The sequence below is a fragment of the Pseudophryne corroboree genome, chromosome 1 (genome assembly GCF_028390025.1).
Source record: "Pseudophryne corroboree isolate aPseCor3 chromosome 1, aPseCor3.hap2, whole genome shotgun sequence".
Taxonomy (NCBI): domain Eukaryota; kingdom Metazoa; phylum Chordata; class Amphibia; order Anura; family Myobatrachidae; genus Pseudophryne; species Pseudophryne corroboree.
In genome coordinates this window covers 297,465,608-297,490,018 of record NC_086444.1, presented here as the reverse complement: position 1 = coordinate 297,490,018, position 24,411 = coordinate 297,465,608, and the positions used below count along the sequence as shown (strand labels likewise).

The 24,411-nt window shown below is 46.0% G+C and overlaps 1 protein-coding gene and 1 long non-coding RNA gene across 3 annotated transcripts in view; one reads left to right on the top strand and one right to left on the bottom strand.

Annotated features, from left to right (window-relative positions):
• CUX2 (cut like homeobox 2) overlaps positions 1 to 24,411 on the bottom strand; it is an 875,100-nt gene that overhangs the window by 167,329 nt on the left and 683,360 nt on the right. For both annotated transcript variants that reach the window (XM_063964372.1, XM_063964373.1), the window contains exon 6: positions 13,615 to 13,741. In XM_063964372.1, the coding sequence (XP_063820442.1) occupies positions 13,615 to 13,741 (127 nt within the window). The remainder of the gene's footprint in view (positions 1 to 13,614; positions 13,742 to 24,411) is intronic.
• The window catches only part of LOC135065679 (uncharacterized), a 166,018-nt gene that overhangs the window by 92,728 nt on the left and 48,879 nt on the right, over positions 1 to 24,411 (top strand). Inside the window, exon 4 of the long non-coding RNA XR_010251958.1 lies at positions 10,619 to 10,713. This is a non-coding gene — a long non-coding RNA (uncharacterized LOC135065679). The remainder of the gene's footprint in view (positions 1 to 10,618; positions 10,714 to 24,411) is intronic.

Sequence of the window (24,411 nt, the reverse complement as noted above, 5' to 3'; positions counted from 1 at the left end):
GAGTACAGGAATCATAACAACTGGTTCCATGTGATTGATCTTTACATGGAAATGGACGACATAATGTCCTCTGTGGATCATGGCTATACACATTTTAGGGATACTTGGTTTAGATGGTTGACTTATAAAGATTCTTCTACATTTAGGGAGCTCCTTGCTAATAGCCGCTATCGGTCCCCCTAAGCATACGCCTACTTGGCGGTTTTTTGTACAAGATTGAATCTCACGGATTTTGTTTCTTTTTGTCAAGTTTCGGATCAGGTCTTTTCTTTCCCAACTCTCCTCTCTTTTCTTTCTCATTTTCTTTTTGTTTTACTTATATCATTTGTACTACTTGTACTATTTGAGAACTTGGGTTATTGTTTTTTTCTTTTACAGATATATCTTTGAAGTCAGGTCTGTTTATATTTCTGTTCTTTTTATGGAATATCATTAATGTCTAATTAATTGTTCTGGTGCTTTATTTGCGGATACCCAGACCAATAAGCAAGCCTCTGATAGTACTGAGTATTGTTGTGAAATATATTTCCCATGTTATGCAAAAAAATCTTCCAATAAAAACTTCATTTGCATTAAAATGTCATTCAGATTGAAGACATAGCATTATTTTTAAAGTTGTTTTTTTATATTCTGTAAATGTTTAGTCGTAATATTTTAATGCAATAAAATATTTTGCATGCAACATTATTTTACATACTGTATATGTTACTGGGGCAGGGGTCCATACTTGTTATTACATTCCAAAAGATAAAATGTACTCTGCAGGTGTCTATACCTGGGCTGGGATGTAATGAAGTCCCAGTTCAGCGGTTGTGTGGGATGCCGGCTGAACTCTGACTTTTTTTAAAGGGGCAATCATTTACAAGGCATGGTCTAAAAAACGTTCGGCTGGCATTCCGTACGGCCACTAAACTCAGACTTTATTACAGGGCCGTAACTACGTGTGTGCCAAGTGGGCTTGGCACACAGCGCAGTTGCCCTGAGGGCGCACGGCCAGCGGCATGTAATGAGTCAAATTGACTCATTACATGCCGCCTCTAAGTCTGCGCCGTGCGCCGCGCTGTGGAGGGAGAAGTCTGCAGCCGCGCCGGGCAGCGGAGAAGGAGGAGGAGGGAGCAGGGAGCCGCAGCAGCGCTATTTCATTGGTAGTAAGCGCCGCTGCAGCATCCCCCTCTCCTTCTGTATTGGCTGCCCGGCGCTGCTGTGGATGCTGGGATGCGGTTCCTCCATCCCAGCATCCACAGCAGCGCCGGGCAGCCAATACGGAAGGAGAGGGGGATGCTGCAGCGGCGCTTACTACCAATGACATAGCGCTGCTGCGGCTCCCTGCTCCCCCTCCCTCCTCCTCCTTCTCACCTGCATGCACCGAGGGACCTGAACGAGGAGCCTGACTGCCAGCGGGGAGATGGTAAGTATATCTCTCTTTCTTTCTCTCTCTCTCTCTCTCTCTCAGGGGGACACCGTCTGCCGCAATGTGTAAAAAGGGGGCCTGGCTGCCGCAATGTGTAAAAAGGGGGCCTAGCTGCCGCAATGTTTAAAAAGGGGGCCTGGCTGCCGCAATGTGTAAAAAGGGGGCCTGGCTGCTGCAATGTGTAAAAAGGGGGCCTGGCTGCCGCAATGTGTAAAAAGGGGTCCTGGCTGCCGCAATGTGTAAAAAGGGGTCCTGGCTGCTGCAATGTGTAAAAAGGGGGCCTGGCTGCCGCAATGTGTAAAAAGGTGGCCTGGCTGCCGCAATGTGTAAAAAGGGGGCGTAGCTGCCGCAATGTGTAAAAAGGGGGCCTGGCTGCCGCAATGTGTAAAAAAGGGTGACTGGCTGCCGTAATGTGTAAAAAGGGGGACTGGCTGCCGCAATGTGTATAAAGGGGGACACCGTCTGCCGTAATGTGTAAAAACGGGGACGCTGTCTGCTGTAATGTGTAAAAAAGGGGACGCTGTCTGCCGCAATGTGTAAAAAGGGGGACTGGCTGCCGCAATGTGTTAAAAGGGAGACTGTCTGCTGTAATGTGTAAAAAGGGGGACGCTGTCTGCTGTAATGTATAAAAGGGGCTCTACCTGGTGTAGTGGCGCTACTGTGCAGCGTAATTTGAATAATGTAGACTACTGCGCACCATAGTATGAATTGCTATTATTTTGTGGCCATGCCCCTTCCCCGTGAAGCCACGCCCCTATAATTTTTTTGCACGCCTACGGCGCGCACTGCCCCTATCTTACATGGGGGGGGGGGTCGCCACTGTCGTTTCTTGCACACAGCGCTAAAATGCCTAGTTACGGCACTGCTTTATTACATCACGCCTCAAATATCCACTATCTCAGTAATGGTTGATACATGAGCTGCTTTGGGGTAGCAGGTGCAATGTGCAAGCTATTAGCATTCACATTATGCCAACTATTCCATACTTCATGCCCATACCTTGTTAAGTACAGTAAATGCACAGGCATTGCTATACATCAGTGAGGATCTTACATGACACATTAGCAGTAAGTGGATCAGAGAAGATGGGTTGGCCTGTCACTCTGCCAGTGAGTACAACAAAAACAAAAAGGAGGCTGCGCTTTGATGTACCAATAACATAACCAATGTACCAGACCTTTGAAAAGGCTGCTAGTTGAATGCGAAATGCGTCAGGTGTTCTTATACTACAGTCAGGAACACAGGAGAAAGGACCGGACCATCCCGATTGCTGCGAATCGCTGACCAGGCTTTGGAGGACAATTATCCAGTTGTTTGCACCTAGGAGGACTGTATGCTGAATTGCCTACCTCGCACTGGATTTTTATACATCTGCAGGAACGTCTTTGCCTGGACAAACTCTTTTGATACAGGGCAATATTAATGGAACGGAATCCTTCTATTACACAGTACCTTGTTCCTGACCTACCGGTTAATATCTTATTATAAGTGCATGAATTCATACTTTTTAACATAGTGACATGCATGCAATCTAATGTTTTATCATTTTTTATTATTAACTAATTTTTTCAATAATAAATTGTATAATTAGAGTACTTTGAATCACTCTGGTACATTGGTTATTTTATTGGTACATCAAAGCGCAGCCTACTATTTGTTTTTGTTGTATTCTCTGTATATCGTGGGAGTGACTTCGCCGGTTCTTAGAGGCAGCTTCTAAGTAAAGCATCTCATGCTCTAAGCGCCCAAGTATACCTTTGTATAACATTTTTTGCACTCTGCAAGTGAGGTCTATCTGCAGATAGTACTCCATTACTGCTGGGAAGCCTCGTGTCTAATACTTACTTACAAACAAACATTCACAATACTTTACAATTAACTACTTTGCTTTTTCCAGGGTCTTGTACAGGGGCGTTTTAAGAGAGGAGAGGGCCCGAGTGTAGACTCCGTGTGGGCCCCTCTGCTCTCCACGGTGCTGAAGACCCCGGTATTGTGTTGGAGACTACTGCGCATGCGCAGGTCTCCCGAAACATGGTGCCCGCCATTGTCCGGCGACAAATTCCTACTGTGCATGCATGGTGGCGCATTTTGGTGTGATCTTTGCCGTGGCTGCAGCTCCGCCGCAGGACTCCGGATAGGTAAGTATTAAAACATCATGGGTGCAGTGTGTGCACCCATGATAGAAACACTTGTACTATTATAAATAAGCATACACTCATTCAATTCAAGTATATGTAATGTTCTTGCTCTCACAAGTAATTGCAGCTATATGTCGCACTTACAGTATTACTGGAGTTTTTGGGGGCTGGGGAAGGATTGGGCCATGAGGGGGGAACGTTCCGCTGCCGTTGCAATGGCATCTCGCCCCCCTTGCATTCGGGGGTGAGTTAATTGAATCAACCCCATTGTCTTTGTTAAAAGGATTATTCGTTTTTTATATATTGTCTGATATAGTTTTATCCATTGAAGCACTATCTACCTATGTTTCAAAACTGCCATCCATAAACAACAACAAATGCCATTACTTGCCATTAATGTACAGTATATCAAAGGTATTTTGGACTTAGATAATATACATGAAATAACTGGTATATTTGTAATTATTTAAATATGTCCATGATTCTTGGGTCTCTGCAACAGGCTGCCATGTTAGGGGGGTGGGATTGCCAGTGGGAAGCTGAGCTAGGGTGACATCTGCCCCCAGGCCGGTATACTTTACGGATATTAGGGCTGCAGTGCCACACGCTTATCTGCCTGTCAACCCTCTGCTTTGTATGAAGTTACTAGATAACGACTGGGCTGGCAGCGCAGCAGCATTGTCCCTTACCTCCTCATCCATGTGCAGCTAGTGCACTCACGACTCCTCCTCCCATCACATACCCGCACTCGTATAGCCCAGTTGGCTGAGCTCCAATGCCCTTCTTAGGGAGGTGAGGTAACTGTCCCCAGCCACCGTCGGATGACATAATCAGGTAATGAAACGCTAGCTGCACACCAAGGCACCGGCTGACCCAGGCTCCCTTTCATCTAACTGGCCTTGCTGCCTCCATCTCCTGCCCCAACAAGCAGAGATTGTAGCATGCAGAGAGAGCGGTGCTGCTGCATGACATGGAACCTCACTTTGTGGAGGAACATCCTTTAGCTACAATCTGCACAGCAAAGTAAGTTCTAACAAAGTAAGTTCTTATGGCATCATGATCATAAAATATATAAGGTGTGTGTGTGTGTGTGTGTGTGTGTGTGTGTGTGTGTGTGTGTGTGTGTGTGTGTGTGTGCGTGCGTGTGTATAAAAGGGGAGGGGGTGAGTGATAGGCACCAAGCATATGGTGGTGGTGATTAACATCTATATTATGTGGAACACAAACTTATGATATATGTATGTGTGTGTGTGTGTATATATATATATAAATACACACACACACACACACACACACACACACACACACACACACACACACAGTGTACATACTTAGGGGTGTGGCCAGCCTATAAAGGGGGTGTGGCCAACCTCCACAGAGGCTTGAAATGCACAATAGCTTAGTGCAGTGTAATGCAACATATCTACCATGTATAATACAAGTGTACAGTCTGGAACTTGATCCCTAGAGGAAGGAATGGGCCCTCAGGCAGTGGGACCTACCAGTGGTTTCCCTGGTACCCCTGTGGGCCAGTCCGATTCTGTATATATATATATATATATATATATATATATTATTCTCATGACATACCGCCACTTAGAGCACTGGCGGGTCATCTTTAGTGGGAACATTCTCTGTGGGGCTGCTTGTTACCTGCAGCCCCGCAGCCCCATCCCCCTAAGCGCGTTACCCATCAAGGCTTTCTTGTATGGTAGGTAGCTTGCTGGCTGCCTTTGACAGCTAGTGGAGCAGCCTGTCTATAATGCGAGAAGAGGCTCCAAGTCCCCACCCAGCAGTAAGGGAGCTCCGCCATACACGCACGTCAGAGGCAGAGTGGGTCCGTGTCTGTCAATGAGGTGAGTTAAGCACTGCAATCCCAGGACCGCTATCCGCTGTCTGACAGCCTGCCACACTTGTTTTACTGTACAGAGGATGGAGTGGAGACAATCGGGGCTACCTGGGAGAAAAGGCGAGACAACTGAGTCTGTTCATAATTTCAGGCCAGCGCTGTCATCGGCACCTGCTACAGGACATTATTTTTTGACGGGGGGAGTCAAGACCCGGCTCCATAGCACTGCATGCTAATATGGATGAGATTGTCCATATTGGCTTGCATGTATAAGTGACCCGGCACCAACGATGAATGAGCGCGGGGGTCGCGCATCGTTCATCGTTGGTACCTACACACTGAAAGATATGAACGATGTCTCATTCACTAATGAACAAGAACGTTCATATCTCTCAGGTTTATTGTGTAGTGTGAAGGGACTATAAGAGATGGAATGAGGTAGTGAGGTCCACGGGTAAGAGATTGCAGGAGGGAGGGAGGTACAGGTGTGACAGATGGAAGGAGGGAGTGAGGTGCAGGGGTGAAAGATGAATGGATGGAAGTAGGGAGTGAGGTGCAGGGGAGAGAGATGGAAGGAGGGAGAGAGGTACAGGTGTGACAGATGGAAGGAGGGAGTGAGGTGCAGGGGTGAGAGATGAATGGATGGAAGGAGGAAGTGAGGTGCAGGGGAGAGAGATGGAAGGAGGGAGAGAGGTACAGGTGTGACAGATGGAAGGAGGGAGTGAGGTGCAGGGGTGAGAGATGAATGGATGGAAGGAGGGAGTGAGGTGCAGGGGAGAGAGATGGAAGGAGGGAGAGAGGTACAGGTGTGACAGATGGAAGGAGGGAGTGAGGTGCAGGGGTGAGAGATGAATGGATGGAAGGAGGGAGTGAGGTGCAGGGGAGAGAGATGGAAGGAGGGAGAGAGGTACAGGTGTGACAGATGGAGGGAGGGAGTGAGGTGCAGGGGTTAAAGATGAATGGATGGAAGGAGGGAGTGAGGTGCAGGGGAGAGAGATTGCAGGAGGGAGGGAGGTACAGGTGTGACAGATGGAAGGAGGGAGTGAGGTGCAGGGGTGAAAGATGAATGGATGGAAGTAGGGAGTGAGGTGCAGGGGAGAGAGATGGAAGGAGGGAGAGAGGTACAGGTGTGACAGATGGAAGGAGGGAGTGAGGTGCAGGGGTGAGAGATGAATGGATGGAAGGAGGAAGTGAGGTGCAGGGGAGAGAGATGGAAGGAGGGAGAGAGGTACATGTGTGAGAGATGGAAAGTGGGAGTGAGGAGCCGAGGAGATGGAATGTGGGAGTAAGGAGCAGGGGTGATAGACACCTTATGGGAGTGTTGGAAGAGCTGTTTTGACGTCAGGCTGCGGGAGAGCCCAGCACTATGGCAGCTGATGGGCTGCCCCTAGCCAGTTCCCTGCACTGTCCATTCACCTTCACTGGCTTTGCTGCTCTGCATAGCTAAGCAGTGCAGCAGCTGTAGCAGCTGTCCTCCAACTTCCCGACTGCCCAGGGACACTGTGATTCGTGGGTGGGACAGCGTGACAGTCCCCTATAAGTGGGACTGTCCCTTTAAAATCAGGATGGTTGGGAGGTATGGTTATGCACGTTCAGCCATATGTGCAGATGTGCTTGAAATTAAACGGCTCTGCATCTCCTGTACTTGTGTACGCTTAGTACATTCCTGTTTTTCTGTTGCTGAGCACAGATAGAAAATCCAGGGCCATTTGCATGCATTTGCTCCCCAGGCTAAAAGTTGCTAGCCAGCCTTTGGGTGGGACTTCTGTAGCTAAGCAGACAGTGGCTGCAGAGCCGGATTAAAGGGGGGGCCCTGGGGTTGAGAACCCTGAGGCCCCCCTTTCTAAATGGCCCCCCCGCCAGCCGCCACGGATTGGAGCTCTCTTACCGATCTGCAGCGCTGCATGGCGATGTGCTCCCGGCGATGTGCTCACAGCCGCAGCACCGCATAGCAGGACAGGACAGCTGAGCTACGGCTCAGCTGTCCAATAGTTTGTGAAGTACAGTAGCAGCCTGCGGCTCAGTCATTGGCTGGGCGCACAGGCTGCACTGCTGCAGAGCCCAGGGGAGAGATATGTGGCTGCCTGACAGAGAGAAGAGACAGTTATCTCTCTCCTATCTCCTGTTTGACATCAGCCTACAGTACCTGGAACTTCTGGAAGCAACAGAGGAAACGGTAATACTGCGTGTTTGGTTTTTTTTTGGTAGTGCTTCTATCAGTTAAATTTCAATTTCAGGCTCTAAGTTGTGTGTGTATACATAAGAGTGTGTATGTGTGTGTATATATATATATATATATATATATATATATATATATATACATACATATATATATACCCGCTGAGATACCTAGGAGGGCACCAGACTTTTGTATTCTAGTGGGAGTGCTGCTTGAAAATTTATACTATCTATATATATCTATACATTATGTATATATATATATATATATATATATATATATATATATATACAGGTTGAGTATCCCTTATCCAAAATGCTTGGGACCAGAGGTATTTTGGATATCGGATTTTTCCGTATTTTGGAATAATTGCATACCACAATGAGATATCATGGTGATGGGACCTAAATCTAAGCACAGAATGCATTTATGTTACATATACACCTTATACACACAGGCTGAAGGTAATTTTAGCCAATATTTTTTATAACTTTGTGCATTAAACAAAGTGTGTGTACATACACACAATTCATTTATGTTTCATATACACCTTATACACGCAGCCTGAAGGTTATTTAATACAGTATTATTAATAACTTTGTGTATTAAACAAAGTTTGTGTACATTGAGCCATCAAAAAACAAAGGTTTCACTATCTCACTCTCACTCAAAAAAGTCCGTATTTCGGAATATATGGATATGGGATACTCAACCTGTATATATATAGTTGTGCTCATAAGTTGGGTAGTTTCTGTTGTCATTATGATTAAAAGGAGTAAATACAGTTGTTTGACAATAAGTGCAACACCCAACCACTAACCATGAGTGAAAGAAAAGTTTGTGAGTTATCATTCATATCCTCTGGCAAATGGCCAGAAAATCACAAATTCTGCTAGGGTATGTAAAGTTATGAGCACAACTGTATATACAGTATGTGTAGTTTTAACATGTGTGTGGGTATACAGTATATATATATATGGGTGTGGTTCATCAAATCGACAGTGTCTAGGTCGACATAGTTTAGGTCGACCACTATAGGTCGACAGTCACTAGGTCGACATGGATGGAAGGTCGACAGGGTTTCTAGGTCGACATGTGCTAGGTCGACAGGTCTAAAGGTCGACATGAGGATATATTTTTTTTTGGTGTCGTTTTCTTCGTAGAGTGACCGGGATCCCAAATTAGTGCACCGCGTCCCCTCGCATGGCTCGCTTCGTTCGCCATGCTTCGGGCATGGTGCCTTCGCTCCGCTACCGCTTCGCTCGGCACACTTTACCGTTTCAATCGTAGTCCACGTGGATCGTTAAGTATGAAAAAATTCAAAAAAAGAAAAAAATGTGAAAAACTCATGTCGACCTTTAGACCTGTCGACCTAGCACATGTCGACCTAGAAACCCTGTCAACCTTCCATCCATATCGACCTAGTGACTGTCGACCTATAGTGGTCGACCTAAACATTGTCGACCTAGACACTGTCGATCTTCAGACCGGATCCCATATACACCTTCATGAAAGAACAACAACTTTTTCTCACGGAGGGACCTTTTTCTCAAGGGATCATTTGGATCACGAGGTATATAGACGATCTGTTTCTTCTGTGGCATGGATCTGAGGAAACTCTAGCTTCCGCAATTCAGCAGATCAATACCATGGATGATAATATCAAATTTACATTCACCATCAGCACTGAGAGTGTAAATTATCTAGATGTTCAGATTACTCTCAAAGATGGAGTTCTTCGAACCAACCTCTACCAAAAATCCACAGACCGTAATACTTATTTACACGCATCCAGTCAGCATCCACCCGCGTGCATCAGAGGTTTGCCATTCTCACAATTCCTCCGCATTTGTCGTATTTCTGACACTCACTCTAAAGCTGTCAAAGCCATTGATGACATGAGTATTCTCTTTTTAGAAAGAGGCTACGAACGTAGCAACTTGTTGAATTCCAAACGTAAAGCACTAGCTTTTCCTAGAGATGAACTGCTGAACCCAGCTGCCAACAAAAAGGACATTAGGGATAAAATACCCTTTGTACAACAATACCATCCTCATAGTACATACAATATGCATATGGCTAAACAATTATGGCCCATGATTACCCAGGACTCTGATCTCAAGGGATTCAAGAACCTGAAGATCATGCCCAGCTATACCAGAGGAAGAAGTCTGAAAAACCTACTGGTAAAAAATGATATCACTGGACGTTCCACCATTACCAAAACCCATTTTCTAACCAAAAAACCAGGATGCTACAAATGCACAGGCTGCATCACATGCAGCTATCTGGAAACTGGTCCATTCTTTACGCACCCCCAGACTGGCAAGCACATTCCTATCAAATATGTACTGACCTGTTCAAGCCAATATGTAGTTTATTATATTCGTTGCCCATGTGGCCTATACTATATAGGTAAGACTATATGTACTTTTAAAGAACGAATGGCGAACCATAGACTCTCAATACGCCAAGCCCTGGAGGGGACGGACTCGGAGCAGCCAGTAGCCAGACACTTCAAGTCTCACAATCACAGTTTAGCTACTCTACGCTACAAGATGATCGATCAGGTTCCCCCTAACATCAGGGGCGGAGACAGAGGACGCAGTCTGCTTCAACTGGAGTCCACCTGGATTCATAAACTAAATACGATTGCCCCTATGGGCTTAAATGAGCAGCTTAACCTTAACTGTTTTCTCTGATTTATACATACGGTTCATTGTTTATGCATGTTCTTCAGAATAGGGAACTAGTGATACCTTATATTTAATACACATTTTGAGATATGCACCATGCCTCTGTTTTAACTTTATGGACGATGTCTGAACTGTGTTGCACAATCATGGCAATGTGGGTCTGCATGTTTTATTTACATTAACAGGCAGTTATGTTAGCCCCCATGCTCTAGAAGTGACACACAGTGAACACATCAGATTCATTCTAGGATTTTCTTTCCTGTACTTGTCTCAGGGCTTGTATCTCACGGTGATGGTATCACATTATGTTTACATTGTTACCATGGTTACTGTTTGTTCGAACAGGGCGCCGAGAAAGGCGCGTCGCGGGATTGTGACGTCACCAGCCCGGCGCCCTGCACGAGACACACATCACTAGATGCACGGGGTGTACTATAAAGGTAGGAACTGTCTTTCTGTATAATTGTTCTGACGAAAGTTTATTTATTAAACTGAAACGTTAACAGCATTATATGGTGTTGGTCACCTATATTTACCGCAACTAACAAGTCCTTTGAGTGCCGCCATCTACATGATATATACCACACGCTGCAAGGCGTCCGAGGAGGGCACCAAGGCAAATATCATAAGGAAACTGAGTGCCAGCTTCATTGCAATATATATATATATATATATATATATATATATATTTTTTTTTTTTTTTTTAAAGCAGTTAACTTCCCAACAGGATTCTGGTTGTCGATAAACTGACGCCGGGATCCCGAAGGATGCCGCAGGGGGGAGGGGGGGGGTTAGGTTTAGGCAGGAGGAGGGGGTTAGGCTGCAGGGCCGTGAAGGTTAGGGTTAGGAACCGGGGAGGGAAGGTTAGGGTTAGGCACATAGAAAGGGAGGTTAGGGTTAGGCACCAAGTGGGGAGGGTTAGGTTTAGGCAGCGGGGAAGGTAGGGTTAGTCACCCACAAGGGAAGGTTAGGGTAGGGGGCAGAGGAGGGTTAGGGTTCTTTAGGGGGGCTGTTGGGATTCTGATGGACGGGATGCCGCTGTCGGTATCCTGACCGCTGGCATCACGTTCATTGGGAAATTATGCTGAATCTATAAATAAATATATATATATATATATTTATATTGCCAGGGTGTCCTCCTAGCTCTATATAAGAAATAGGCAGCATCCACAGGCTTTTAAATTAGTGTAAATCTGTATCCTGAAGGAAAAACCCACGTCAGTAACTATCAATACAGAATTACACTAATATAAAAGTCCGCAGAGTGCTGCCTCTTCCTTTCTACGGGATATATGGTATCCGTTTGGATGGTCGACCATGTTACGGTCTACAGTCATTAGGTCGACAACTGTTGGTTGACATTGACATGGTCGACATGGACACATGGTCGACACATGAAAATGGTCGACATATGACAGGTTTTAAAAAATATAATTGATTTTTAGAATTGTCATACTTTACCATCCACGTGGACTACAATTGGGAACGGTAACCTGTGCCGAGTACAGTGGTAGCAGAGTGAGGCACCTTGCCCGCACGAGCCATGCAAGGGGACGCGGTACACTAATTGGGGTTCCTGGTCATGTTATGGAAAAAATTACGCCAAAAACAGTTCAAAAATCCACGTCGACCTTTTCATGTGTCGACCATGTGTCCATGTCGACCAAGAGAGGTCGACCATTCATACCGGAACTGGGATATATATTATATATATATATATATATATATATATATATATATATATAGCACAGAAGGTTTAGGCGGCACTCACAGGACTTTAGTTACTGAAAATAAACCGGCACTATAGCCTACTTGTCAAGTAGGCTATAGTGCCGGTTTATTTTCAGTAACTAAAGTCCTGTGAGTGCCGCCTAAACCTTCTGTGCTATACATTCCACTTTTAGTGGTAAGGAAGGCACCTAGGCGATTTCTGAACTTGTTAGACGGAGTGCCAGCCAACGCAACAATTCTATATATATATATATATATATATATATATATATATATATTCATCTGCCTGCCTCTGTATTAGGGGCCCCGCTGTCTGAAATGCCCCGGGCCTCCCATTGCTTTAATCCGGCTCTGAGTGGCTGACAGCTAAATAAACTTGCTTTCTAGAAATGCAGTGTGGATTGGCAATATCCTACATAGGGTTTATGCGGTGATGTACTGTAACAGCTTTTTGACCTGTATAAGATTGAATAAGGGCACCATAAACCGCACAAAATTATCTTCAATGTTCAGTAAAGGAGTGGGGAAGAGAGCACATCACTTTTTAATAGTACTGCAGCTGAAAGTCAGATTAACACTGAACAATGTATTTAACTTCATGGTTATAGCTGAACATTTCAATTTCATAGATTGCCAATCGTTTCTTCTGGTCATTATTTATTATTGCATTTTAAACAATGTGAAGCTGTGAACTCTGGCATTTCTCACACTGGTCCATGGTTCTGTTTTTCTCCATAGTAACTTTAGTACAGTGCCATGCCGTGCTGCAGATAAACTAGCATTTCCGCAGACTGAAATTCCTACACTGAGAAGGTGGTCTGCTCTGTTTAGTTATCTAGCCACAAACACTATGGCAAAATGCATGAGGACCTCTAAACTACACCGTCTAAAACCATACACACACTAGCTATGCTGAAAGATTTTCTAGTAAATTGATGTGAGCTGTTGCATGGGAAGTCTTACACAAAATGATGTGCTTTTTATCATTCAAATGACTCCTTGCGAGAGATTACCATTGGTTCTAGCAAATACGTGGCTTAACTCAGTAGTTCTCAAATTGTACGCTGTGGCACCCTGGGGTGCCTCGGGACACTTGCAGGGGTGCCCTGGATTGGTGGTTCAGGACCAATTCAAATTATTTATGGTAAATGTAATAGGCAAAACCAGTGCTGGTGGCTGCCAATCATACCATATGTGGACAAACAGAAGCAAATCTTGTCCCCTACCACACAACTGAACCTAAGGATGACATATAAACACAATTTACTTAATGTAATATTTATTTATACAGTACATCTCTCAATAAGAAATTTTTGGCCTAGGGGTGTCGTGAGAAAAAATTCTGATACTCTAGGGCGCCGTGATTCAAAAAAGTTTGGGAACCACTGACTTAACTACATGAGATGCTGTGACTTTTGGCAGCTTGGTGTCTGTAGTGTATACTGTAACAAAGTCTGGTAATTATTATTCAAGATACATCACGGTTAAACCTGTCAGGTCTTTAAATGCTTTCCAGTATAAACATCCAATGTCTATTTAACACTGTCACTGCTGGAGTGGAGGACATTACACCTGGAGATAAAAAATGAAACTGATTTTTACTCACGTACTTTTCACTTTCTGCTTCGTTTCTCTGCTGAAATGTGTCCACTGAGAAGAGTTTGTTGTTAATGCTGCTGTGCCAGGCTTCCTCTCTCTGCAGCGGGATCCCAGCTGGACTAGTTCCTTCTTTTCTCTCTGTGGGTGAACAAAAAAAATTCACAAAAGCAGCATGACAGCCCGGCAAAGAGCGAATGTCTCTCCTACTAGCCCACAGCCACAAGCATGGGTGTAAAACGATTGATCTGTTTTTAAATGTTAGCTACAGAGTTAATACAGTCAGTAGGGGATCCGCAGGTCAATGGTGTTTGAGCGTCACAGCTGGATGTGAAATTGTGAGTTTAGCCTGAAGCCTGTGAAAGTGGCAGCTTCCTGCCTGTGTTACAGCCACTGCCAGGCTGACTGAATCATGCCTGGCTCCTAGTGGCTGGAATGCCTGAGAACCAGCTCAGGGACTCCATGAACAAGAGGACGATGCACTTTCAACCCTTACCAGCATTCATTAAGTCTGCAATAAACTGATCTGCTGACTTTTTATATAGAGATTTTCTTATTAAGTATTACCTACAATAATGCAAATTACAAAGCATTTATGTTGCTGTGAGAAGGGAGATCAGTTGCACCTGGAATAAGATGAGTTTTTACAAATGTTCAGACATGAAATAAAAGGAAAAACATAAAGTACTTATTGCACACCATTCCTGTTAGCTACAGCAAAGCGACAAATGTACTATGTAGGGGTTTATAGGATAGATGTATTAATCATCAGTATGAGGGAGAGCATACTGTGCACTGATACTGCTTATCCCCCAAGTATGAAAGCGGCGGTGTGTGTACAATGACAGGGGTGCTATGTGTGAAAGGTCAGTAGCACCGACCGTTCCGACACCTGCAGCTATCAATATCGACAGCTGCAGGTGTTGTTGCCCATACACCAGAGCCAGGGACAGCGCTGTCCCTGGCTACAGCAGCTGCCGGCTCCAGGGTGCACGGGAGATCTCGCGATAGTAGCGAGATCTCGTGCATGCCTGGTGAGCCGGCCGGGAGGAGAGACACAGCACATCAGCACTAAGCTGATGCGCTGCAGGCACAGACAGGCATCACTGGAGGCAGAGGGGGTTCACTTCCCCACTCCGGCAGCCAAGATGTTCTTACATCTTGGCGCTAGTGCTTTCTGCTTCACCTCAGTAAAGAGGCTAAGCAGAAAGAGAAATACTGACATGATCAGTGAATACATTTACCCCTATGTGCTGTACTTAGTCTTGGAGAGAGATAAAGTACCAGTCAATCAGTTCCTAGCTGCCATGTTACAGGCTGTGTTTGAAAAATGGCAGTTGGGAGCTGATTGGTTGGAACTATGGGGCAGATTTATTAAGCTCGGTGAAGTGATAAAGTGGAAGGTGATAGAGCACCAGCCAGTCAGCTCCTAACTGTCATTTTTCAAACTCAGCCTGTGACATGGTAGTTAGGATCTGATTGGCTGGTCCTTTATCACCTTCCACTTTATCACTTCACCGAACTTAATAAATATGTCCCTATAGCTCTCTCCACTTTATCACTTTTTAAGGCATAGTACATCTGTCCGTTTATCTCCAGCCACTTTATCTCTCTCCAACGCTTAGTACATAGTCCCAGAGTAAAATGTTTATGCATTTGCTCAACCAAGTGAACATGGGCATTGCATGCGACTCAGAGCCAGGCCCTATTTCTTAGCCTGTTCTGTAACAAGCACTGGCAAAATATAAACGTGGTGACAACCTCAGCTCCTCTATTAACTACAGTATGTTCCACTCACAAGTATCCCACAGAAAATAAATTATCCCATTAATGGTAAGAGATTGCTCACAATACTAAATATGGGCCCGATTCAGAGGTGGATGTAGCAGCAATGTGAAATCATCTGGCCTCCTGCCAGCATTGCAGATCCAACTGTTGTGTGACTGCGCAGCATCGGATCACCAGCCCTCGGTCATCAGTGTAAGCCGAAAGCCGGGTACACACCTGCACGATGTTGGAACGATTGGCCATTTCGTAACAATAAATCATCAACATTGTGCAGTGTGTATGCATTATTGTGTGCTTCCATGGGTCGTTAGCAGCAACGTCCAGCAGGGCCGACAGAAGATATTGCTAGCGTTCCTTCCTTCATATGTGTACAGCCAATCTCTGCTGGTCTGGGCAGAAGGGAATTCAGCCTGACCATTGGAATGATTAGCAGTCGCTTTAGTGTGTAGTCGACTTAAGCTTACTCAAAATGACCGCCAAAACTATTCTGTCAATCAGGCTGCGAATTAGGGGCCATTAGGTGCAACTACGCCAGAACCACCCTGCACATGCTTAGAACGGGCCCTCTGCATGCGCAGTCCACCAACCATCAGAGTTGTATGCAGCTTCAAACACAGGCTGTATTTGAAAAATGACAGGAGCGGATTGGTTGATACTTCATCTCTCTTCACTTTATGTCTCTCAAAGCTTTGATAAATCTCCCCCTAAGTTGGGGAAGGAATTGATAAGAAATAAACGTAAGTATAGGTTTCCGGAGACCTGCGCATGCGCAGTAAACTCTGTCACAATGCTGGATCCTACAGCGCCGTGGAGAGGAGAGGGCCCACCCGGAGTCTGCACATGGGCTCCCTCCTCTCATGAAACGCCCCTGGTCACAGAACATTTGTGGAGTCATGTATAACAGACATACTGTAGGTAATTTCTTCTTTAATCTAGCTAAACAGCTATATACACTTTGAGAGTGGTACTCGCTAATAGGTACTAATGAATGGGCTTCTATTGTGCTCTTATACACTTACATAGCACATGCTTCTGCTGCAGCTCCACTGCAGTGGCGGATTGTCCTGCCGGGATACCGGGGTACTTCCACCTGGGCTGGACCCCTGTAAAACACCTCTCTTATAGCAGCTGTCCACAGCCCATGACCTCGTAGGTGTGCCTTTGCGGCCATATGTGTGAACGACAGCAAAGGTGAGGGAGGGAGAGGAGTATTAAATAACCGGGCCCTGCATGGCTTGTGTGCAACCTGTATGGCCTCAGCCGCACGACCTCCTTACCTTTAGGGAGACATGTCCCCCAGGGTCATCCCCTCTGCCAACTGTCACACACACAGAGATGGCCGTGCTCAGGGCACTTCCCTGAATGTCTGTGGGTTGAGCTGCTGAGCCAGTACAGCCTGTATTACAAACACTGGCTGGCACATGTGATGAGACGGGCACTGCTGCGGGCAGCCAGGCATAGAAGTTTTGAGGAGCCGATATGCAGCTGGAGCGGAAGTGTGGCCCCTTCCCCCCCCGACTGCTGGCCTTGTCCACCTCAGTGTCCAAGCACCCTTGGACCATGCAGGGAAACACGTGTGAGCTGCGGGGGACCCTTCACTTACAATCAGGCTGTTCGCAGAAGGAGTGATGACAGCCGGTACACGTGAGCTGCAACAAGGAGGTGAGATCCTTGTTCAGCTTATTCTAACTTCCCTGAGACTCTTCCACTCCCATCCTGCCCATATCTTCTTACCACTACTCCCATACTGCCCACCACCCCTTCTATTACTCCCTGCCTGCCCTCCTACTCTGCACTACTGCTACTCCCATCCTGCCCCCCACTTCCTACTACTACTTCCAGCCTGCCCCTGCTACCCACTACTACTCCCAACCTGCCCCCTGCTCCCCACTACTACTCCTAGCCTTCCCCCTGCTCTCCACCACCACTACTCTTAGTTTGCCCCCTGCTCTCCACCACTACTACACTGTCTGCCCCTCTGCTCTCCACCACTACTACACTGTCTGCCCCTCAGCTCTGCACTACTACTACTTCCAACCTACACCCTGCTCCGCACAACTTCTATTCTCACCCTACCCCCTGCTAAGAACTTCTACTACTCCCGTGTAGTACCCGTCCCCCCCCCTCCCCGAGGCCCAGCAGGACATACACTACCCACGCTACCACCTCCACTCCCTTGCCCCAGTGACATAGATTACCCACCCTGCCCTCTGGCCCCCTACACACAATATTCCCCCCACAACGCAGGGACATACTCTATCCACCTTATTACCAATGTGTTTATTTTATTTTCTGTCAGGGGTCAATGAGTTTGTTTATTTTACTGTGAGGGACAATTTTTTTCTTTATTGTTTTCTGTGAGGGACAATTTTTTTCTTTATTGTTTTCTGTGAGGGACAATATTTTTTTTATCTGGGGGCCAAAGTGTGTTTTTTTCCTGCGGGGGTCAGTGTGTGTCTGCGCATGCATTTGAGTAGCACCGCTCATGTGTCTCAATGGTGCTCATACGGTGTTGCAGGAAACAAAGAAGTGTATTAAAAATGTGTTGGGCACTCCTATTCGGTTATAGGGTGTTCTTTCCCTCAGCACCCTGAATGATAACAGTAACTAGATATAAATCCCACATAATATTGGAATTCAGAGATCTTCGTTACACATATTTGCGCAAAAATGTGTGAATAAGCCCCAAAGCCGCATCAAGGCGTCTTTGTATATTTGGGGTCCCTAGCGCTATATCTAGGTGCAGGGTGTGGCTCACCAAAACACCAGCATAAGCCAGAAAGCCCAGGGTAGCATACCAGTGAAAAAACTATAGTGTTAATAAATTAGTATTTAGGAAGCCGAAGCTATAGAGAAGGTGATACGCTAGGGACCCCAAATATACAGAGACGCCTTGATGCGGCTTTGGGGCTTATTCACACATTTGTGCAAATATGTGTAACGAAGATGTCTGAATTCCAATATTATGTGGGATTTATATCTGGTTACTGTTATCATTCAGGGTGCTGGGGGAAACAATGTCTCTCTTTTTTTCTTGCTTAGAAATACCCCATTATATATGGTTATAGGGGGTTGACTACTCAGAAGCAAATATATCGTAGCATGGGTGTGTTGCTGAAAGTGGAAGTGTATAAAGACACTGAATTGCCCATATTGGAGGCCATACTCAGGCAGATGATCTGCACCTAAGGAGGTTGAAAGTTTCAATGGTGTGACCAATGGTGTCGTCTAAAGAAGCACAATGCATGATAGCAGCATCTGTAGACACTGATAGAGGGCGTCTTCCATCTTAATCTGACCCCACTCCACTGTGTAATATAGGAAGTTAATACACTTTATCTAGGAGCATGGGATTGTGGGCTGCCTGATATTTCTGGAGTGCTCATTTACAAATGCATGCACCTATAAACTTTCTATGGGGAAGTGCTAAAAGCCATTGAGGACCATATAGTACTGATATGTAGTGTATGTACAGCGCTGTAAACCACTTGTAGCGCCCTATAAATAAAATGTAATAATAATATGAATAGCAGTACTTACAAAGGTATCCGGACTCTAGGTCGACACCAATTAGGTCGACACCCACTGCATAGGTCGACATGGCCATAAAGTCGACATCAACAAGGTCGACATGAAAAAAGGTCAACATGAGTTTTTCACCTTTTTCATACTTTACAGTCCACGTGGACTACGATTGGGAACCTTGCCCGCAGCATAGCGAGCCATGCAAGGGGACGCAGTGCACTAATTGCGGTCACTTGACAGAAAAAAACAACACAAAAAACCCCATAAACTACTCATGTCAACCTTTTTTCATCTCAACCTTGTTGATGTCGACCTAATGGCTGTGTCGACTTATTTGTAGTGTCGACCTACCCACTGTCGACCAATGGGTGTCGACCAAATGGGTGTCAACCTAACTGGTGTCGACCTTGAGTCCCAGACCCACGTACAAACTAGTCAGTGCATATACAGATGTCTCCTTGTGCATCCTTGCCTGCAATGCATTCGCATCGGGGGCAAAGATTCCTGGCACAATGTGGCGGGTGCGTGCGCATGCACCCACCACCGAATGCAGGGAACCGGCTTGCGTTTGCAGGCAGCGGGATTAAGGCGCTCCCACTGCCCTGCGTAGTGAGGAGAAGCCAACGGCATACTATGAGCACCATGCCGTTTTCTATGGTGGCGTTCATGGGTGTGTGCAAACATACATGCCCGCAAATATAGTAGGTCAAAGGAAAAGTAGCAGTGAGCGTTCCTATGATGCCATGCTACTATTTAAAACAAGGATGTGTGAGGACACATCTGTACTCTATATTAATGTGACTGTGTTTTAAACCAGTTGTTCTGTGTCCCTTGAACCTTGAGCCAAGTATACACAGGGCAATAATTATTACATTTTTGCTATTTCATGTGAATTGAATGGTTATCAGGCTAGTTTAAGGCCTCACACATGGGAATGTGGCTAGTTGGCTGATTTTACAGTGTGTGCACTTTTTAGAATGATCTGTATTCCTGCAGTATTTTGCAACAGATGCATATCTACCCAATGGCCAGGATGGCACTCACCAGGCCCAAGGGGTAGAATCACAAAGAAGTAATCAGGGTCTTACGTAGGACGGTGTGTGTGGCAGGGGGGAAAAGCATAGGGAATGGAGAATAAGTGAATGGGGGGGGGGGGGGGGGGGGCGCAAGTCCCTTACTATCCAGGGGCACTCGGACCCTTAGATACACTGGTGCAGTGAATATGTACGCAGCTGCTGTGCCTTTGCAATGGCTCTGGGGGGCAGCTCTGTACTTTTCAGGGCTGCTGGGTTTTTCCCCCCATAATTTCGCACATTCTCCCATGCACAGTGACAGCGCCCATTATGAAGGCTCTATGTGACAAATCCAAATTACACGATTTTAGCCGTTTTTATCATTTTTAACGAAATCAAGATACACTTGAGGATCTGTATACATCTCTAATGAAAACGGAGCCAACCATGTGGTTCACTGTGGCTGTAGGAATTGTGAGCCTCATTCAGAGATAGATGTAGTGCTCATCGCTACTGTGTATTTGGACTCCGTGCCCCCAAGCGGTGACAGACAATTTACTGGAGATTTGTAGAGAGATGCTACCGCTGGTGGGGGACTCCGGAGAGGGGAGTATTTAAAAAAAATAGGATTTCAGTACCTACCGGTAAATCCTTTTCTCTTAGTCCGTAGAGGATGCTGGGGACTCCAAAAGGACCATGGGGTATAGATGGATCCGCAGGAGCTTGGGCACACTATAAAGACTTAAACTGGGTGTGAACTGGCTCCTCCCTCTATGCCCCTCCTCCAGACCTCAGTTAGAAAACTGTGCCCAGGAGAGATGGACATTTCGAGGAAAGAATTTATTGTTATAAACACGGTGAGTGTCATACCAGCTCACACCTCAAACACACCGTAGAACGTGGCATTCAGTAGAATACCAGCCAACGGCATGAACAAAACACAGCCACATGCTGAGAAAATATGTAACACAAACCATATGTCCACATAAGCAAAAATAAGACCCCGCATGCCATGGCATGAACAACGGTAGCAACCGCCTGACAGAGAAGACACACCACCAGGGTGTAACCAAAAGCAATAACTGCAGACACAGTACGCACGGGGACGGGCGCCAAGCATCCTCTAAGGACTAAGAGAAAAGGATTAACCGGTAGGTACTAAAATCCTATTTTCTCATACGTCCTAGAGGATGCTGGGGACTCCAAAAGGACCATGGGGTTTATACCAAAGCTCCAAAACGGGCGGGAGAGTGCGGACGACTCTGCAGCACCGAATAAGCAAACAAAAGGTCCCCAAAAATCAGGGTATCAAACTTGTAGAGCATAGCAAAAGCGTTTGATCCTGACCAAGAATCCGCTCGGCAAAGTTTAACCGCCGAGGCTCCTCGGGCATCCGCCCAAGAAAAGCCCATCTTCCCAAAAGAATGGACCTCCACCAACTTCAGTGACGGCAATCCAGCCGTAGAACGAATATGCCAAACCGCATCACAGATTCAGCGTGTAACAGACTGCAGTCTCCCAAACCATGCTGGGAACATACCAGACAAACATAGCCTCTGTTTCTCCAAACTGAGCCAAATTGGCGACCTACATACTCAAAACCCTGGCTAGATCGAGGGAATTTGAATCAGCTAATGCCTAAGTAACCACCGGCATCAAAATAGGCCGATTTCTGCGAAACCCAGAAACCACTCTTGGTAAAACTACCAACCGAGTACTCAATTCCTCTCTATCCACCTGAAAGATCAAACAAGGCTCTTGTGAGACAAAACCACCACTTCCGACACCCGCCTTGCGGACGTCAAAGCCAATAGCATGACCACTTTCCAAGAGAGAAATTTTGTAAAGAAACTTATTAGGCTTGCATCCACTCCAGCTTGTAAAGTATGGATAAGCACGACCTAGCTGAAAGTCTTCCATAGGAGCCTTCCTGGATACACACCGAGACACATAATTACTCCAACTACGGTTGTAACGCTTTGCCGTTAGTTCTTTTCCTAGCCTGAAGAATTGAGGAAACGACTTCACTGGGAACACCCGTTCGGCTTAGGATATGGCCTTCAACCGCCCCGCCGTCAGACGCAGCCGCGGTAAGTCATGATACACGCCCTGATCTTGTTGTAACAGTACCTCACTTAGAGGAAGAGGGCAGTAATCTTCTATGAGTAAACCATGAAAAACAGGATAGCCAACCCTCGCTGGCTAGACCGGATTCAAGAGGATCACCAGATCATCTTACGCTTACCACCGTCAGAAAAGTGAAAGCAGAGAGGCCACATAGACCGACTAAAAACACCCACGGTGTCAGGAGGATGTCCACTGCTATATCTTGAGTGTCCCTTGACCTGGAACAATCTCCCTGAGGCCTCTCGTTGAGGCGAGACGCCAACATGTCCAATTGCGATACTCCTCAAAGACTTCTTCGATGATGACTGAATTTTTCCCGGCTGGATATCGCGTCAGCAGAGGAAATCTATTTCTCCGTCGTTTACCTCCGGAACGAAGACTGCTAATATAGCGTTTACCAGACTTCCCACTCAACTGCAAACTGTGCATCTTCCGCCATTGCCGCTTTGCTCCTTGTTTCGCCATAGCGGCCCACTTACGCCACTGCTGACAAGTCGTCTGGCAGAACTAACACATGCAGAACACGAAGAATACGTTCGTCGAAAATAGCTCTTAATTCAAGAAAGCTTATAGCAGACAAGTTTCCCAACTTTACCTTATCCTCTGGAAATACGTCCCTTGCAAAGGACTGCTCCCCAGCTTTGGAGATCTGTATGCACGGACACCAGGATCTAAACCTGGATCCCGAACCTTCATTCCTCTAGAAGGAGAGAACCGAGTAGATACCACAGGAGCGATGCCCTGGCCGTTAGGATTATATTCCGGTGCATGCGCAGGTGAGACCCGGACCACATTTCCACTGGTCCCTTGAAAACCACTCTGGTATTAGACCTGCTCACCGAAAAAGGCCTCTTAGTCCGCACCCATCTGTTTTATTAACGGAACATATTGATGAGGTGTCACAGCAAAGCCGATCCAACTCTGGATCCTCAGACCTCTTTCCACAGGAAACACACCGAACCTTAACCGGTCAGTATCTACTCTGAAACCCACTTTCGACATCTGCGTCGATGGGAACAACAGCCAATCCCTGTGTCGAAGAACAGTCAGAGAGAAACAACGATTTGCACCTTTATACAGGGACAACCAGACAATGTCCTGAACCTGACGCACCTCTGTATGGCGTCGCGTACTACCTCCCCTTCCAGAGGGGAACGGCAAGATCTATTAGAAAAAACAGTGAGGGGAAACAACCGTAACTCAGAATGTCCCCTTTTGGATTCTATAAATAACTCACAGGTCCTAGTCTATTCCTGGACTAACTGAAAATTAGTAGACAAGTGGTCACCGGAGTGGGGACCAGCCAGATAGACTCAGCGACAAGTGGTGGATGTAGAGGAAACAGAAAACGACATCCACTTCTGCGAACCTAACAAGGCTGCAGAACACTTACCTTTTCACCTTCCACTGTCTGCACAGAAAAGGAAAAAAGAATGGTATCGAACCGGATAAAACGACTGCATCCCACAAAAGAATGCGTCACCAACCGTTGTGAAGGAGACTAACTCACGAAGTTAGACTTACCAGTGGTATCCGCCGAGATTGACTGAACAGAGGTCACACCAAACAGCTGTATACCTCCCTCCAGTATCACTCGGAGACATTCTCAGCATTTTTCCGGTCACACCTCCTGCTGCCACGTGGTAGCTTGCTGTAATGTTATAAGGTAGAATCAACATCGGCAAGCTTACCCACTCTGGGTAGGGTAATTCTATCGGATGCCTACCCGAATACAACACTCCCTCATGTGCATACAATGCAAATAAGGTCAAAGTATAGAAATAAAATTTCACCTAGCTGCCTGTGTATGATCCTTTGCAACCGGGCTCTGCGTCGACCAGGAGTTGACTGTCATAAAGATCTCTCCGCGTCAGGAAGAGAATAATATTCGGACTCCTTGAGAGGATCGAAAACCAACTCGTCACGGCCAATCTAGAGCTTAATCAACAGAGCGACCAGCACATGATAAGAATACCATTATTTAAGCATTCATTGATATACATCCTGCAATACACAATAAAACAAATATATCCTAATCATGCATATATAAACCTATATCTACATATATAAACATATAGACATAACCTATACGCAAGTGGATTGTCCCGACCTGTCAGGTCCCTCGTGACAGTAATGTGTTGTGAATGTGTATGATCATGTACTGACACGCCCCCGATGTGGATCTACCAGGAACGTTATGGTCGACAGAAACGTAGTAAATGTCGACAGCAAGGAATAGTAAGCGGGCAAAAAATAATAATAAACTTGGAACCCCGAGGGGTCTGAGGGAAGCATACAAATACAAATTTGATAAGACCCCCCCCCCCCCCCACATATACCTATACATATACATATATA